The sequence below is a fragment of the Tachyglossus aculeatus genome, chromosome X1, assembly GCF_015852505.1.
Source record: "Tachyglossus aculeatus isolate mTacAcu1 chromosome X1, mTacAcu1.pri, whole genome shotgun sequence".
NCBI lineage: Eukaryota > Metazoa > Chordata > Mammalia > Monotremata > Tachyglossidae > Tachyglossus > Tachyglossus aculeatus.
The window spans coordinates 41222755-41241689 of record NC_052101.1 but is presented as its reverse complement, the minus strand read 5'-3'; the positions used below and the strand labels follow the sequence as shown (position 1 = coordinate 41241689).

General features: G+C 43.7%; 1 protein-coding gene across 1 annotated transcript in view; it reads right to left on the bottom strand.

The window, feature by feature from the left end:
- LARS1 (leucyl-tRNA synthetase 1) overlaps positions 1-18935 on the bottom strand; it is a 74999-nt gene that overhangs the window by 36594 nt on the left and 19470 nt on the right. Inside the window, exons 6-15 of the mRNA XM_038772969.1 lie at positions 17272-17433; positions 16362-16474; positions 14108-14171; positions 10426-10493; positions 5212-5437; positions 4139-4226; positions 3680-3756; positions 3091-3144; positions 1993-2133; positions 263-340 (exon numbers count right to left, since the gene is read on the bottom strand). Of these exons, the coding sequence (XP_038628897.1) occupies positions 263-340; positions 1993-2133; positions 3091-3144; positions 3680-3756; positions 4139-4226; positions 5212-5437; positions 10426-10493; positions 14108-14171; positions 16362-16474; positions 17272-17433 (1071 nt within the window). The remainder of the gene's footprint in view (positions 1-262; positions 341-1992; positions 2134-3090; positions 3145-3679; positions 3757-4138; positions 4227-5211; positions 5438-10425; positions 10494-14107; positions 14172-16361; positions 16475-17271; positions 17434-18935) is intronic.

Sequence of the window (18935 nt, the reverse complement as noted above, 5' to 3'; positions counted from 1 at the left end):
ATGCAACATCCTGTGAATGGTGGAAGTAAACCTACTTGTACCTATATAAATGTCACTAAACAATGTGAGCAACAGCACTTCAGATTCAGATCATTCAAACTGCTGAGTGAAATATTTTTCCCTTCCAAAATACAACTTCCATGTCACTCTACACTGCTTCTAGAATGCTATTTTCAAAGTGCTTCTGTTAAAGCCAATCTTTAGAGGGTGATTTAGCAGTTACCCTGCTGAAACAAGCCCCAGAGGATAACCTCTCACTTACATTGTCAACCATCTTCTTCTGAATAGTCTTCTTGACATCTTGAACCTTCTGCCCTTTGAATCCATCCACCAGCATTACCTAAGGGGATAGGGAAAAAGATGGGCTATGTTGGTTTTATAAGAAGAATAAAAACCACCAATGTTCTGTCTGGTGGGTTCTGAACTTCCGTATCAAAAATCAGAAGTAGGAACTACAATTTCCTCTGATAAAATTGATCTAGAGAATCTAGAGATCTAGAGAATGATCTAGAGAATCAGAAATAGAGAAGCAGCGTGGCTCAGTGGAAAGAGCACGGGCTTTGGAGTCAGAGGTCATGGGTTCAAATCCCAGCTCTGCCAATTGTCAGCTGTGTGACTTTGGGCAAGTCACTTAACTTCTCTGGGCCTCAGTTGCCTCATCTATAAAATGGGGATTAAGACTGTGAGCCCCCCGTGGGACAACCTGCTCACCTTGTAACCTCCCCAGCGCTTAGAACAGTGCTTTGCACACAGTAAGCGCTTAATAAATGCCATCATTATTATTATTATTATCTACATCCACCAACAGATACACTCCATATGAGATTAAGAAAAGCACACTGCAACTGTTTTATGTGGAACTCTTGGGATGGCTTGGGTGTCCTGGGTTGGAATAATGACCGATGAGCTGGAAACTCTGGGATTGGATAAGCACAGAAAGAAGTAGGAAATGCATTTGGTCAGGATGCCCTGGGTTTCTCCCAATTATAAAAAAAAGTCTGCCATGAGCGAGATAGGCCTCTTGCAGGCAGGACCTAACTGGGCTGCGAACTTGGATTCCAAGAACGTGGCCAACAGACTTAGGAAACGTGAAGTCATACGAGACAAAGCCAGAAGGAAGACAGAAGAAGCAATTCAAATAATTTTCTAGTCCTTCTCCAGGAAACATCAAAGGCTAAACCTGGTAGGCAATTGAGGGAATCCTGTCTAGCCCTTAAAGGACAGAGGATTCAAGCTGGACTGATAGCTCCCACTAAAGAACAAAACTACTTTTTCTAAAGGCTTCTTAAAACATTTCAGATATTTAATTTTAATTTTCCCATATGGCGCCTACGATTTTCTTAACCTTATCATCCATCCCCAATCAAACGCAAACAAATGAATGACAGCATCGGGCTTTTCCTTTCAAGACATCCCCTCGATCCCAATTGTTCTCCTGCATCTCCACCCCAATTCCTTATCCCAAATTCCCAGCATATCTTTTAGTTCCAGAGAATCCAAAAAGCATAGCTGGGCACCACTGACAAACATATAATCACCCCCTTATCACTTCACAATCGACAAGATAGTGAATAAAATAACATCTTAGAATGAACTATCCTTGAAATACAGTATCTCCTCCACTGTTGGGAAGACCTCGTGATGGTTCAAATATCGCCATGTTCGAAGTACGCAATCAGTAAATGTTTGGTAGCGGTGATGAGGATGATGAATGGGAGTTCACTATAAATGACTTAGAAATTTTTTTTTAGTGGTGCACAAGATTGCGGGCTTACTAGGACTGAAAAAAAAAAATTAGCCTAATTTCTAAGTCAAGAAGCAGAGAATGGTGGAAATAAGATGACCCTATGGGTAATTCCCAAGAATGCACACGCTTTCGTGTCAACATTTTAACCATTTCACCTTTTGGTCTTCTTTAAACTAAGTGTAATTATGATGCTACCATTCATGGAGAAAACTCACCCCATGGAAAGCCAATATAGTATTACTTACACCTTCATAAAATCCTTTCAGATAGACCCTCTCCTTGGCCTCTGCGAGTTTTTCTCGGTCATTCTGGCTCTGGATTTTCAGTTCATCACAAATAGTTGGAGCAGGGAGGCTTCCAAGTTCTGGGATTTCAATGATTGGTATCTGGAAAAGAAAGCAGGGGTAAACCTTGCTCATATTATCATATGGGCAAGCTTCATATAGACTCGGACTTTCTGGGGAAAAATGAAATATTCAATGTATTACTGAGTGCTCTGAGTGTACTGAGTATGAAAAATTCCAGTGGTATTTACTGAGTGTTCTCTTTGTACATAATATTATGTGACAAAGGACTGTTTTGGCTGCCTCCCTTTCCCTGAAGTGGAGCCATTCTAGTTGGGGTTTTTTGGTGGGTTTTTTTTACTTCAAATTTATCTGGCTTTGTCTAGTCTATGTGGCAAGTTAATTCCCAGATCTGGAGCAGCGAGAGAAAATAATCCCAATAATCACCCGGGCTTGGTGCAGAAATATGCATATAAGCCTAAGAAAATCATTACAAGACTGGGAGAAAATACTTCAGAAAGTAACAATAGAAACTATAACTTTTAGCAGAAAAGATGGGATTGTTGATTTATCAGAAGGATTTCTAGCTTTCATCATGATATTGTCTACTGAGAATTCAAAATCTCTCGTGCAGAGACCCAACTGAGTAGTCGAAAAAGTACAAAATAAATGTGTTTATGAGGTTCTTACAAATAAAGCATTCATAAATAATGTGGCAAATTTCTTCTTTTTACGTCAAAGAACAGGTGTCCAGGTAAAGTGATTTATGCAAATCGTATACACAAGTGCTAAGAACAGTGCTTGGCACATTGTAAGCGCTTAACAAATACCACTGAAAAAAAAATGTCACTTCAGAATCACAAGCGTCAAGTGCTAAAATATTTATTTCCTGAGTTTCTCCCCTGCACTGGATTCATTTGATTTTCATTCCTCTTTAAATCCCAACAAGTGTCACAAAAACAAATAAAAGGGAACCTCTATGCAAGCCTCCCTCTCTTCCACAGACTCTCCCGCCTTCCTTCATTCCCGGTTCAAAGAGAAATATTTCAGACTGCTTACCGGCTCAAAAGGCAGGACCATTTCATCTTTGATTCCATACTTCCCTCTAAAAGCCTATAAGTGAAGATATGAACATCTGATAAACACTTTACTATTTCAGAGCCCTTTATGATTTATTCTTTACTTGACACCCTGAATGGAGTAGAGGAGGTTAAATTAATAGGCCTTTTTTTATTAAAAAACTGTTTCTGGCTCTGTTTACAACATAGAAACAAACTAAAAAGAGTCATGGAATGGCTCACAAAGCCTTTCACAACCTCTAAGGCCCAATCAATGTAAATACAGCTGGCCTTAACAGTACATTGAACATTCTGAATGAAATAAAACAAAATCAAACCAAAAATACGACTATGAAATGCATGCTTTCAACTCAAAATGAAAGGTCGGGAAGTTCTTCTTTCATTCTATCACTAATACAAACCACTATAAAGCACTACAAACATCAAGGCGCAGGTTACAAAATAAATCGGTGGGAACTTCCGTTGTGTGGCTCAAAACAAATAGGGGGGCTGTTTCGATTTCAATTCCCTTACTTCAGTGGTTCAGTGACAAACAAATGAGAACTTGGTAAATTCGATGCAACACAAACCTGCTTCTTCTTTAAGTCTCTCAATGCAGCAATATCATCAGGCGAATCAGAGGGGACACTTGTGACTACCCCAGTGCCTTAGGGAAAAAAACAAAGCAATAATAACTAAGAACGATGGTACAAGTGACATTTGGGTTTATCTGAATGCCCCCTAATAAGAATAATAATAATAATAATGATAATAATGGCATTTGTTAAGCGCTTACTACTTGCAAAGCACTGTTCTAAGCACTGGGGGGATACAAAGTGATCAGGTTGTCCCACGTGGGGCTCACAGTCTTAATCCCCGTTTTACAGATGAGGGAACTGAGGCTCAGAGAAGTGAAGTGACTTGCCCAAGGTCACACAGCAGACATGTGGCGGAGCCGGGATTCGAACCCCTAACCTCTGACTCCACAGCCCATGCTCTTTCCACTGAGCCACGCTGCTTCTCTAAAGATCTAAAGATGTACTCTTTACCTTTGTCCTCTTTAATTGTGAGCATCGGCAGAGCGTAGATCACTTGGTATGATGTTAAAGGAGCCGACAAGTTTGCCCCAAGAATTTCCTGACAAAGAGAAATACGTGATGTGAAAAGAGGAGAAACCACTGATGATGGTGAAAATTTTTAAAAAACATTGCATGACTCCACTTCCAATTTAGGGCAAAATGGCATTAACTGTACTTCAGCTATTTTCTTCTGCCATGCAGACTTTGAGATGATTAGGTTATCACTTCATTTTCAGAACTGAATCGGAAAAATGAATCTCCGTTAAAAAAAAATCCCAGCTACCTCACTTAAAATGTTTTCTAAATTTGATATTCACTTTTCATGTTTGTGGACAAATTGTGGGAAGATTTCATCCATAATGCTCTTCCTTTCTTTTCTTTCTGAAAGAAAAATAAACCTGCCCAATTAGTTACAAGTTACTCTTTTTTCCTATGACCAACTTTGAAGAGCAAAACTGTAAACTTCACATAATCGGTGCCAAGTGACTTATTATTTGGGTCACTAAAGCACGACTCAACAATTCTGGCCTCATGGCCTTCTCGTCCTCCTTTCCTGGAGCTACTACTGATTTGACCAATACGGCTCAAATCATGTAATAATAATAATAATTATGGTACTTGTTAAGCCTTTACTATGTGCCTCGTACTGTTCTAAGCATGGGGGAAGATGCAAGATAATTGGGTCAGACACAGCCTCTGTCCAACAGTTTTACAGATGAGGTTACTGAGGCACAGTTGCCCAAAGTCACACAGCAGGCACGTGGCAGAGCAGGAATTAGAAACCAGGTCCTTCTGATTCCAGGGCCCATGATCTATCCACTAGCTACTTAAGATTGCTTGTTACTTCCCTTCCCATCCTGCCAAAGACAAGAGGCTATTCTTCATAAAATTTTGGTTGGCTGAGAAGACAGGAATATGGTTGACGGAGCAGTTAAATCTCTTGAAAAGAGGACTGGGAATTACTAAGACCGTTTCCTCAAACTTCAGAGCCTGGCAATTCCCCATGCCATGTTAAAACCCCAGGCAAATCAATCCATACTCACCTCTCCCATTAGCTCTTTAACCACAGGTACCACCCCATTGTCTTTGGTAAAACCCTGGTAAGACATGTTCCTGGCAGCTCTCTGGGTACAGATGAAGATATCACCGTTCGCGGTCTCAAATCCAATATACTTCATATCTGGGCGCACCCAACAGTTCGTCTGTCCAAACATGGTCTCGGGTCTGAGAGTTGCAGCCACCAAGAAAATATTCTTCCCTTTCAGGCCACTAGGACAAAGAAAAACATTAAAGTCGACATTTATTGTGGATTTTAAAATGAAAGCAGGGGGAAGACTCAGAGAGCGGGAAGCAGCGTAGCCCAGTGGAAAGATAACGGGCCCGGGAGTCAGAGGGCATGGGTTCAAATCCCAGCTCCACCATTTGTCTGCTGTGTGACCCTGGGCAGGTCACTTCACTTCTCTGGGCCTCAGTTACCTCATCTGTAAATTGGGGATTAAGGCTGTGAGCTCCATGTGGGTCAGGGACCGTGCCCAACCTGATTACCTTGTATCTACCTCAGGGCTTGGCACACAGTAAGTCCTTTACAAATACTACAATTATTATTATCATTATTAGACAGGGACGAAACCAAAAATATGAACTGACCCCACTCCCAGGAGGGAAGTGGTTCCAGGGATTGTTGGAGGAGTCCAGGAGACACGTGAGGAAAACCATGATGGTAGATTACGCTGCCCATCCAACTGGGAAGCTGGTGGATTGGAAATTTGCAAAACAAAACAAAAAAACAAAACCAAAACCATGCAAATGCTTCTACATGAATGCTACAAGATTGAAAAGTAAAATGGGTAGACTGGAAGGCTTGGCGGCCAGTGAGTGAGGACTTTAATGGACTTGACATCTCTGTGATGGCTCAGTGGAAAGAGTCTGGGCTTTGGAGTCAGGTCGTGGGTTCAAATCCCGGCTCCGCCACTTGTCAGCTGTGTGACTTTGGACAAGTCATTTAACTTCTCTGGGCCTCAGTTCCCTCATCTGTAAAATGGGGATGAAGACTGTGAGCCCCACGTGGGACAACCTGATTACCCTGTATCTACCCCAGTGCTTAGAACAGTGCTTGGCACACAGTAAGCGCTTAACAAACATCAACATTATTATTTGGTGAAGAGGAGCAAATCGGTGGGATATAGTTCCAAAAGGCTATGCACTCTATCCAAAAGACTAAGATGGCAGCACAGAAGGGGCTGTGACACGTGCGAGGGACAACGTACACAGAATGACACTGGAAATCTTAGATATAAAGAGAACCGTGGAATTGCTTTTGATCGGACCCTGAAACAAACCAACAAGACATCACTTAAAGAGGCTTCTACAATCTACCAACTCAGAAGGAGAAGAGGGACTGGGAAATGATCGATGAGAATGGAGAAGTTGAAAATCCACCTCCCGTGGATTGGCTGGATACCTCATCAGGGTGACAAGTGAAGGAGAGGTTTTTGGACAAGATAAATAACCGCATTCCGGGACAGCTAATCTTAGAGCCAACAAATAAAGGTATATCATACTAAATCGAATCTGCAGTCCGTGGCCAGGATCTGTGGAGGAAGTTCAGTCGGGATCTGCCCCAACTCGGGTTTTTCGCTTCACTTTTTGAGTAGAGTGAGATGGCAGAATTAGGGGCTGTTTGATAGGTCTGATAGAACAAGAAATGGTATTGGAAGAAATGGCTGCATGCACAAGCGCGGTATCAGACATAAGATAAGTACTAAGAACCAAGAACACACCCCCTTGTTACAGCAGTAACTCTGAGAAGCCCCTGGGAGTGTCTGCACTAAGTCTGTTCTGGCCCTATCTGTGGAGAGCCTTTCTGCAACAGTGATTGCCATTTGATCATTTTTAACATCCTTTCTGCGGGGGACAGGTCTCTGAAATGCCAACACGGAGGTACTGACTTTTTAGGAAAGAAAACATATGAAAAAAATTCAGGCAGCAGGAAAAAGCTGGCAAGTGTAAGTGTAAAAGGGAGTAACATTAAATGGCTAGAGATGTTAAAAAGAACACCACCACACATTTAAAGGTCCAGATAAAATATGTCTAACACAATTTAGAAAGAAAAAAAAACAAACCAGGTGACCAAACAGAAACCTCGCATGGTTTGCTGGCAGGTTAAAAGGGATCACCAGAAGGGGAAAAGAAAAAATCACCCACTCAAATAAAGGAACGCTCACCCAAGTGAGAACAGGAAAGCTAATAAAGAATGGCAGATCAGGACTCAGGCAACAAATTAGGAGGGCCACAGGTGAAGAACACTGTGGAATGTATGAGTCTGAATATTAGCAAGTGCAAAAAACAGCACTGATATAAAAATATTCCAAACTCAAATACACATCACTGGTCATGGCTTAGAAAAGCAATCTCTTGAGTCATTGCTGATTGCTCTTTTAATTCCTTGAGCCGAAGTGCCACTGTAGCCCAAAAGGACAAAAAAAACGCTGCGAATCATCAGGAAGGTGGAACGTCCCTAAACATTAAAATCAGTGTCAAAACGGGCAACCATCAAGTTTCTTCTAGGTATTTGTTGCCACACTAGGAGGTAGAACATTGGGCCGGGTGGACTACTGGTCTGAATCCGTAATGATATTTTCTTATGTCCTTACCCACATTCATATGACTTTGTCAAAACAAACTGGTTTAGGAATTTCCTGTGCTGCTTATCCAATTCCAAACTCTGCAGACTAAACCTTGGCCTGAGTTAAATCCTTAAAAGTCAGAGCAGGCAAAACAAGAGTTCGACAACCTATCCTGGGGGGAAATACTCCACACTCCTCTCCTGAAGTCTTCCTGCTTTAACTAGGGAAAAAGAGATAATGTACTGCCTTCCGCCCAGAGTTAAACTTTCCATATACACACTTTTTGGTGAGAGTCAGAAAAGTTTAGGACATCTGAGAAGGCCATGGAGGGCACCACCGTGGAAGTAGGGAAGCAGTGTTGCCTAATGGACAGAGCACGGGCCTGGGTATCAGAAGGACCTGGGTTCTAACCCTGGCTCTGTCACCTTGGGCAAGTCACTTCACTTCTCTGGGCCTCAGTTACCTCATCTGTAAAAGGAGGATTAAGGCTGTGAGTTTCTCGTGGGAAGGGGACTGTTCATCCTGATTTGCTGTATCTATCCCAGAATGTAGCACAGTGCCTGGCACATAGTAAACGGTCAATAAATACCATAAAAAAAACCAGAGATAATGAATCCCACACACTCTCTAACCCCATCTCTGCCGCGTCCCCACTATGGACCTTCTGGATTATGCATCCAGCTTCTAGCACATAGGCCACTGCAGTGCCTTTAACGTGATTTCTAGACTGTGAGCCCGTTGTTGGGTAGAGACCGTCTCTATATGTTGCCAACTTGTACTTCCCAAGCGCTTAGTACAGTGCTCTGCACACAGTAAGCGCTCAATAAATATGACTGAATGAATGATTTTCCTTTCCCTGATATAAATGTGTCCTGGCTATGCCAGCACCTGTTTACCTGAGATTCAACAAAGTGGCTTAACAGAACAATCTCTACAACAGCAGGTTGGTGACGCGTTTTATTTTTTTTCCTCAAGTGTTTCCTCAATTTTTCCTCAAGTTTCCTATGTTTTACTTAGGAGAATGAAACACTAAGGCTGTATCTCCACTGCAGAGTCAAGGCATTACGACAAAATATTCTAACGCGAGATTTTCGACCAGGGTGACAAGTACAGTGAAGGTTCTTCAAAAGACGGAACGTATAATCGACCTCACTCAATTAGCGGTTTGGTCTTTTTAAAGGATGCATAAAACTGAATTCCCTCCAACTTTTAGTACTGGTATTATCTGGGGAGAAAATTTGAAAAACCATCTTCTCAAAATCCTAAACGAAGAAAATTTCAGCCAATTAATAGTTAAGATATGAGTTTCCATTACTTTGACAGGAGTTTATATTCCCTGCTTCCTTTATACATAAGAAACTGTGTGGCCTACTAGAAAGAAGCAGTGCGGCTAAGTGGAAAGAGCCCGGGCTTCGGAGTCAAAGGTCATGGGTTCAAACCCCGGCTCCGCCAATTGTCAGCTGTGTGACTTTGGGCAAGTCACTCAACTTCTCTGGGCCTGTTACCTCATCTGTAAAATGGGGATGAAGACTGTGAGCCCCCCGTGGGACAACCTGATTGCCTTGTGTCCTCCCCAGCACTTAGAACAGTGCTTTGCACAGAGTAAGCACCTAATAAACGCTATCATTATTATTATTGCTTTGCACATAATAAGCGCTTAATTAGTGCTATTATTATTATTATTATTATTATTAAAGAGCATGGGCCCGGGAGTCAAAGGTCCTGGGTTTTAATCCAGCTCCACCACTTACTGCTGTGTGACCTTGGGCAAGTCACTTCTTTGTACCTCAGTTACCTCATCTGAAAAAATGGGGGTTAAGAATGTGAGCCCTTTGTGGGACAGGGACTGGTATCCAACCTGATTATCTTGTATCTACCCCACTGCTTAGTACAGTTCCTGGCATACAGTAAGCACTTAAATACCATAAAAAACATGATTTTGTATGTAATCACCATTTAATTTCTAAAATGCCTTTCAGAAAGTTGAGTGATAAATGACAAACTTTATAAAAAATATCACAATTGCACACAACAAAGGAAGAGAAGCACAAAGGAAGTAAAGAACAAAGGCACTAAGAGGAAAAAAAAAGGAGCAGCAGAGAGCAAGCCACAACACACTGGGATTGGCAGGGGCTGCCAGCTTTCCTGGAGCCTGGGCCACGTCCCTGCTTGGGAGGAGTCGTTGTAGCTCAAATCCCGCCAAGAGTTCTCGGGTGACAGCAGGAAGTGGAAGGGCAATGGCTAACGTGGCTGCTGATGCTCAGGATGAGCTAATTCAGATGGGCCTTAACGTGCCCCCATTTTCAGTCCCCAGTAAGCTGAATTCTTCCCTCGTGGTTCTGAGCGATGTGACGGCAGGCTCTGTAGAAGGGCACCCCACCCCGAAATGAGGCACACCTAAGGTTCACACACTAGAATGTGTTCGGTCACACACCAAAACCGCGTAATGGTCACAAGTCCAAGAGTTTGAAAGCTCTCTCATCCTACTGGATCTACCTAGACAGACTCGAACCCAGGTTCTGGAAAACTGGGTTCACGGGATTAAATGAGTGGCCAACTAGAATGAAAGTATGCCTAATTATTGTGCTGCTGCAAATCCTTAAAAGGAAAGAATACTTTTCATGTACTTACCTCAATTTGGAGGGATAGGGTTCCATCACTTTCATTTTTATTAAAGTGTATTCCTGGGGCCCAACTCCCTACACAAAAACACCGAGAGAAAGGAGAATTCACATTAAATCACATTTATTCCATTCCAGTCCCATAACTCAAACCCCTCACATATTCCACTTTCCTAACAGGACATAATGTAAAATCATCATGACAACCCGGTTATGTCTGACGACCGGGAGAATTATCAGAGCTAATCAAGACTCCCTAGTCTTTAAACGATTCTCTTGTGAAACCTTACACTTTGGAAGTCACACCAGGACCAGAGACCGCTTGGAAAAGTGACTCTGGAGTTGGTCACCTTGTAAAAAAAAAAATCAATGAATAATAATGAGTGCCATCCAACATCAGATGAATAAAATAACAATAATAATCATGGCATTTGTTAAGCGCTTACTGTGTGCCAAGCACTCTTCTAAGCACTGGGGGTGATACAAGGTGATCAGGTTGTCCCACGTGGGACTGACCGTCTCCATTCCCATTTTACAGATGAGGTAACTGAGGCACAGAGAAGTTAAGTGACTTGCCCACGGTCACAGAGCAGACAAGTGGCGGGGCCAGGATTAGAACCCACGTCCTCTGACTCCCAAGCCTGGGCTCTTTCCACTAAGCCACGCCAGTCCTGCATAGTGACCTAAGCACAAGGACTGACTTTGTTCGGCTCCAGTCCTGCCGCTGATTTGTTGTGGTGATGATGATGATGGCATCTGTTAAGCGCTTACTACGTGCAAAGCACTGTTCTAAGCGCCGGGGGTGGGGATACAAGGTGATCAGGGTGTCCCAAGTGGGGCTCACAGTCTTAATCCCCATTTTACAGATGAGGTACCTGAGGCTCAGAGAAGTGAAGTGACTTGCCCAAGGTCACGCGGCAGACATGTGGCGGAGCATGTCGTGGGCACGTGGTTTAACCTTATGTACGATGCCATTTCCTCATCTCAAAAAAGTGGGCATGATACCGGTGACAAGTCTTCGAGGAATGCCCCAGGAACTGAGGTGCTACTAGCGATTATAAAGCGCTTTCAAAATAAAGCACTGAGCGCTACTGTGTGTGAAGCCGGCAGGCCTAGTGCAGTGACTAAGAGGTTGCACTGCAATGTTTTTGCAGCTACAGGCAAATCCTCCCCTCGTTGTCCCTCCTTTGGTATCTGAGCAACCAGGTCAACCAGAGGAGGAAGGTGTGTTAAAAGGATCAGAAGCTGCTACCACTTTCCCCAACTTAGCCACTCGCCTTTTTTTTTTTACGGTATTTGTAAAGCGCTTAGTATGTGCAGGCACTGCATTCACTCATTCATTCAATTGCATTTATTGAGTGCTTACTGTGTGCAGAGCACTGTACTAAGCGCTTGGAAAGTACAATTCAGCATCAGACAGAGACAATTCCTACCCAACAGCGGGCTCACAGTCGAGGAAAGGGAGACAGACAAGAAAACAGAACAGGCAGACAGGCATCAATAGCATCAAAAATAGATAAATAGAATTATAGATATATACACATCATTAATAAAATAGAGTAATAGGTACAAATATACACTGTACTAAGCGCTGGGGTAAGTACAAGCTAATCAGGCTGGAGACAGTCCCACTTGGGGTTCACAGTCTTAGTCCCCGTTTTACAGATGAGGAGATTGAGGCCCAGAAACGTTCAGTAACTTGCCCAAGATTACCCGGCAGTCAAGTTACATAGCCGGGATTAGAACCCAGGTCCTTCTGACTCCAAGCGCCTAGGAGAGTACAATACTCTTCTAAGACACTTTTCCTGCCCCCACTGACCTATCCCCACCACCCCCTTTTAGTTTCCCCTAATCTCTCTCTCATTTGTACAACCTCTCACACCTTCCCACTTCAATCCAGGTTACTATGCAACACAACTTTTAAGGGTAAAACAGTCTTAAGAAACTGGCATTTGCCTGATGGTTAGTCCTTTTTTTGCAAAGAGTATAGTAAAACCAGGGTTTATGATCAGACTCAACAGCTTTTACAAAGTATGTTTTGTGTGTGAAGCACTTGATTTAGGTGCTTGAGGAACATGCAAAACAAGTAACAGAAGTGAGGTAATCCCTGCCCCCAAGGAGTTTACAATCTAATGGGAGAGAGAAGCCAGCACATACTGATGAAGCAGCATGGCATAATGGATAGATCACTGGGCCTGGAAATCAGGGGGTTATGGGTTCTAATCTTGGCTTTGTCACTTGTCTGCTGGATGGCCCTGGGCAAGTCATTTAACTTCCCTGTGCCTCAGTTACCTCATCTGGAAATGGGGATTGAGACTGTGAGCCCCAGACTGCATCCCACCTGATTTGTTTGTATCCACCCCAGCACTTAGTACAGTGTTTGGCACGCAGCACTTAAATACCATAATTGTTATTATTATCATTATGAAGAGTTGAGACAGAAAAGATATGAGATTACTGACCTCATTCGCTCCCACGGCTTCAACTATCATCTCTACGCTGATGACACCCAGATCTACATCTCTGCCCCTGCTCTCTCCCCCTCCCTCCAGGCTCGCATCTCCTCCTGCCTTCAGGACATCTCCATCTGGATGTCCGCCCGCCACCTAAAGCTCAACATGTCGAAGACTGAGCTCCTTGTCTTCCCTCCCAAACCTTGTCCTCTCCCTGACTTTCCCATCTCTGTTGACGGCACTACCATCCTTCCCGTCTCACAAGCCCGCAACCTTGGTGTCATCCTCGACTCCGCTCTCTCATTCACCCCTCACATCCAAGCCGTCACCAAAACCTGCCGGTCTCAGCTCCGCAACATTGCCAAGATCCGCCCTTTCCTCTCCATCCAAACCGCTACCCTGCTAATTCAAGCTCTCATCCTATCCCGTCTGGACTACTGCACTAGCCTTCTCTCTGATCTCCCATCCTCGTGTCTCTCTCCACTTCAATCCATACTTCATGCTGCTGCCCGGATTATCTTTGTCCAGAAACGCTCTGGACATATTACTCCCCTCCTCAAAAACCTCCAATGGCTACCGATCAATCTGCGCATCAAGCAGAAACTCCTCACCCTGGGCTTCAAGGCTGTCCATCCCCTCGCCCCCTCCTACCTCACCTCCCTTCTCTCCTTCTACTGCCCAGCCCGCACCCTCCGATCCTCCACCACTAATCTCCTCACTGTACCTCGCTCTCGCCTGTCCCGCCATCGACCCCCGGCCCACGTCATCCCCCGGGCCTGGAATGCCCTCCCTCTGCCCATCCGCCGCGCTAGCTCTCTTCCTCCCTTCAAGGCCCTGCTGAGAGCTCACCTCCTCCAGGAGGCCTTCCCAGACTGAGCCCCTTCTTTCCTCTCCCCCTCGTCCCCCTCTCCATCCCCCCGTCTTACCTCCTTCCCTTCCCCACAGCACCTGTATATATGTATATATGGTTGTACATATTTATTACTCTATTTATTTATTTATTTATTTATTTTACTTGTACATTTCTATCCTACTTATTTTATTTTGTTGGTATGTTTGGTTCTGTTCTCTGTCTCCCCCTTTTAGACTGTGAGCCCACTGTTGGGTAGGGGCTGTCTCTATGTGATGCCAATTTGTACTTCCCAAGCGCTTAGTACAGTGCTCTGCACATAGTAAGCGCTCAATAAATACGATTGATTGATTAATTGGAAAATATAAAGGGATTATAACTGTGATTACCTCGCCAGTTTGTCTGTCGTGATCCATACACGGCTGCCCATCTTTTGGAGAATAAATTGTATACCTAGAAAACATGTGGGACACTCTTTTAAACAATCAGACCTCACCAATCATGATGGCAATGTTCCCAAAAATTGATCAGCAAATTCACAGTTGCCAAGCAATCAGAACAATGAGAAAGACAAGTTGTGATCCCAGAGCATTTTGGAGACCATCAAATAACATGGTGCTCAAACTAATTTTGTGCTGATTAATTTTATTTGAACCGATACTCTTCAGAGAACTTATATATGTGGGGACCGACTTACTGAAGAACTGATATTGTCTTGAGCAATGCTGAGTAGCGGTAGTAATAGTATAGTAATAGTAATAGTGGTACTAGAGAAGTAGTGCGGTTTAGTGGAAAGAGAACGGGCTTGGGAATCAGAGGTCGTGGGCTCTCATCCCGGCTCTGCCACTTGTCAGCTGTGTGGCTTTGGGGAAGTCACTTAACTTCTCTGTGCCCCAGTGACCTCATCTGTAAAATGGGGATTAAGACTGTGAGCCCCACGTGGGACAACCTGATAACCTGGTATCTATTCCAGGGCTTAGAACAGTGCTTGGCACATAGAAAGCACTTAACAAATACCATCATCATTATTATTCTTATTATTTTTGGAGGATCCATTGGGTACTCCATGCTGTACTAAGTACCGAGAAAAACTTTAACAAAAGTGGTGCATTCCTTGCCTACAAAGAGTCTCCATTTTAACAGACAGACGCAAAATTATTTATATTACCTACAACCAAAGGCAATCAGATGTATAACTGAGGACAAATCAATATGGGTATAAATAACTATATGTGCTGGAAGTGGCTGATGCACTGATAAAGCTAAAGGGGTTGGAAATTAATTGGAAAAGGCTTACTGGAGGAAGCAGGACTTCATGAGGGCTTGGTATAGGATGAGAGCTTTGACCTGATGGATTTTGGGGTGGAGGGAGGAAGTTCTCGGCTGGGGAGCGGTGTGAGGCAACGGGATAAAGTTGAGAGAGTCGAGAACGAGGTACGGTCCTAAGGTTGCTCTGGGAGGAATAAAGCGAGCAAGCTAGGGAGAGCAGATAAATAGGAGAGGAACATTTGCTGGAGAGCCCTGAAGCTGACTGTGAGTTTGTGCTTGATGCGGAAGGACACGGGAAGCCAATGGAGAGTTTTGAAGAGCGGACCGATCCGGTGCGGCAACACGGCAGTTAGTTGGAAGAGGAGGACGGTGGAGTGGGGAAACTGGCAAGGAGACTGATAGGATAGTCTACCAGTAGAATAGGAGAAGCAGCGTGGCTCAGTGGAAAGAGCCCGGGCTTTGGAGTCAGAGGTCATGGGTTTAAATCCCGCTCCGCCAACTGTCAGCTGTGTGACTCTGGGCAAGTCACTTCACTTCTCTGTGCCTCAGATACCTCATCTGTTAAATGAGGATTAAGACTGTGAGCCCCGCGTGGGACAACCTGATCACCTTGTAACCTCCCCAGTGCTTAGAACAGTGCTTTGCACATAGTAAGCCCTTAACAAATGCCATTATTATTATTATTAAGTAACGTGGCCTAGTGGATAGAGTACGGACTCAAAGTCACTAGGGACTGGGTTCTAATCCCGGCTCCGCCGCTTGTCCATTGTGCGACCTTGGGCGAGTTACTTAACTTCTCTGGGCCTTAATTTCTTCGTCTGTAAAATGGGGCTTCCAAACCTTTTCTCCTTAGGCTGTGAGGCCCATATGTGTCCGATAAGATTACCCCAAGGGCTTAGGACATAGTTAAGTGTTTAACAGACACCACAATTACTAAAGCCTTGTGAGCACAGATGAGCTCTCCAAGGAAGAGAGAGTGAAGCAAGAAGAGTAGGGAACCAGAACAGAGTCTTGCAGAACAACCACAGTAAAAGGACGGGAGGCTGAGGAGGAGCTGGCGAATAAAATTTAGAAGAGACAATAAGAAAGGTAGGCAGAGAGCTGCATGGGGAGGAACTAGTGTTGTAATACACCAGCGCTGTGCTGGAAGGCTACCATTATGGGAAAATAATATTTCTGCACTTCCAAACTAGAAATAACCAAGGCGTTGTGCCAGGAAACACAAATTGGTACTCACTGGGGTAACCACCTAAAATCTTGATGGATAAGTCTGCAGTCGGCAAGGTCCACCAGTCTTCAAGGGATTCTAATCACAAAATATTTCCATAAAAACTTTAAACAACATATCACTTTGGTGAGAAGCGGCAAACTCACCTCTTCCCAAATTTGATTTTGTTTCTTTCTCTCAGGGTCAAAAATTGCCACCTAACAAAGGAGTCATAGAAGGGATTAACATCAGTAGTGATGAAAGAACGACGCCAGTCTACCTGGAGAGCAAGGAGGGAAAACAAAAACATTTTAAATGCACAATATCCCTTTAACACTACATTTACAAACCAACCCTTCTATTTCACTCTACTGATTTTCAATTTCATAACCTAGAAAAACTCCATCTTCAAAAAGTCTGCAAGAAAAGCTCGGGTCATTATTTCTGAGTCTCTTTCTGCATCCAAGGGTTAGCGTGTTCTAAGTGTTGCCTCAAAACGCAACTTCACTTACGGGGAACCGTACCAAATCATACTGAGAATAGACGATTCAGCCTATTTTGATTTAGGGGGACAGAAGGACACCAATCAACTCTCCACTCCAATGGTACACACTGAAAGACTCCCACCCTCAGAAAAGCACCCAATTACCCATTATGCTATCTAGTTACTTGAAATATTATTCCTCTCTCGCAAAAAAGTAAACTTCCACTAATGGGGATATTGTTCCCAAGGGAAATGAATGGTTGTCCCACTTTATGCCACCACACTGACATCAATATTTTCTTCACTCATGGCAGTGGGTCTAGAGTGGGAAGCAACACGGCTTAGTGGATGGAGCACGGGCCTGGGTTCTACTCCCGGCTCCGCCACTTGTCCGCTGTGTGGCCTTGGGCAAGTCACTTTGCTTCTCTGAGCCTCAGTTTTACCTCATCTGCAAAATGGGGATTAAGACCCCATGCGGGACAGGAATTGTGTCCAACCCGATTTGCTTGTATCCACCCCAGCACCTAGTACAGTGCCTGAAACATAGTAAGTGCTTAACAAATACCGTAATTGTTATTATTATTAAAAAGTACCTTCAACCCCATGCCTTTCAGATCTTGAATAGCCAGTGGTGGAAAGTAATCGAGCCAGTGTTCCGCCTCTGAAAATTTGACGATCTCTTCATCCGTTAGGCCAAGAGATCTCATGATTCCCCATTGGTACTTGGAAGATCCAGCTTTGGCAGCTGCTTTACTCTAAAACCAACAAGCAAAGATGAAGATAAACATAAATGCCAACAATATAACAGCAAAACAAGTCTACTGAATAGTCTTCTCTTTAAGCTCATGACCAAATTAATTGATTTCCACTGATTTCGAGACTGTGAGCCCGTTGTTGGGTAGGGACCGTTTCTATATGTTGCCAACCTGTACTTCCCAAGTGCTTACTACAGTGCTCTGCACACAATAAGCGCTCAATAAATATGATTGAATGAATGAATGACTGCTACTAAGTCAAACTCAATGCTTGACAATGAGAGCCTTGAAGTCTAGGAAGTCAGACACAATGAGCTGAGGGTAAAATGTAGCCACATCTCATCAACCCAATTTCAACCCTTTCCAATGCCTTGGTAGATCCCACTGTATTTTGAGAACTAATTTCTTCAAGTTCTTCCCACTGTCAAAAGCAGCTGAACAGGAAATGTTCCCATAAATGACTTCCCTTACTCGAGGCCAATGAACAGTATCCATCTCAATAGAACCGGAGTAACTTAATGGACACCTTCTACAGACATGACTCGGTGAATGATTTGCAAGAAAAAAGAACTTCTATATTCAAAAAACGGTATACATTTTTAGCAAGCGCTTCTCAGATGCAACCCTCCCAGCGCAGCCATCCGAACCTAATTATCACTTAAATAAGTACTGGGACCACAGCATAATGCTTCTATGCCACATTTATTTTAAATATGAAGCCCTACTTTATACTAGCATCCCAAAGGAAAGTACTGTTGGCTCAAAATATTAGTGTAATGGTAGGTGGGCTACCTATCTAGAGCACAGTCCTGGGAGTCAAGAGGTCCTGCGTTCTAAACCCAGCTCTGCCACTTGTCTGCTGTATGACCTTGGACAAGTCACTTCACTTCTCCGTGCCTCAGTTACCTCATCTGTAAAATGGGGATTAAGACTGCAAGCCCCATGTGGGACATGGACTGTGTCCAACCTGATTAGTTTGTATCTACTGTATGCTTGTTATGGGCAGAGAAGGTAACTGCTAATTTTGCTGTATTGTACTCTCCCAAGAACTTACTACAGTGCTCTGCACATAGCAACTGCTCAATAAATACCGTGGTTCGATCTACTCCAGCGCTTAGTACAGTGCTTTATAAATTCCATTACAAAGATCAATTTAACAATGATAGAAACACAAGAAGATAATAGCTAGATGCCCTAATGCCAAAGAATGTTTTCACAGATGATGCTGACCAGGTCTGCTCTGGGCAAACCAAAAACTGGCTGAAACATTTTTACAGAAGACACGTCTTAAGAGCTTAAACAAACAAGAACCCTTTGGCCAACTACCTAAAAGACGATTTGCTTCTTAGTCCCTTTGGACAATTCCGCACTGAGGGATGGAAAATCCTTAGGTTGTGGTCATGCCAACAGGACACTGCCCTTTAAACCTGAGAAGCAGCAGGGCCTAGTGGAAAGAGCACGGGCCCGGGGGTCGGATGACCTGGGTTCTAATCCCATCTCTG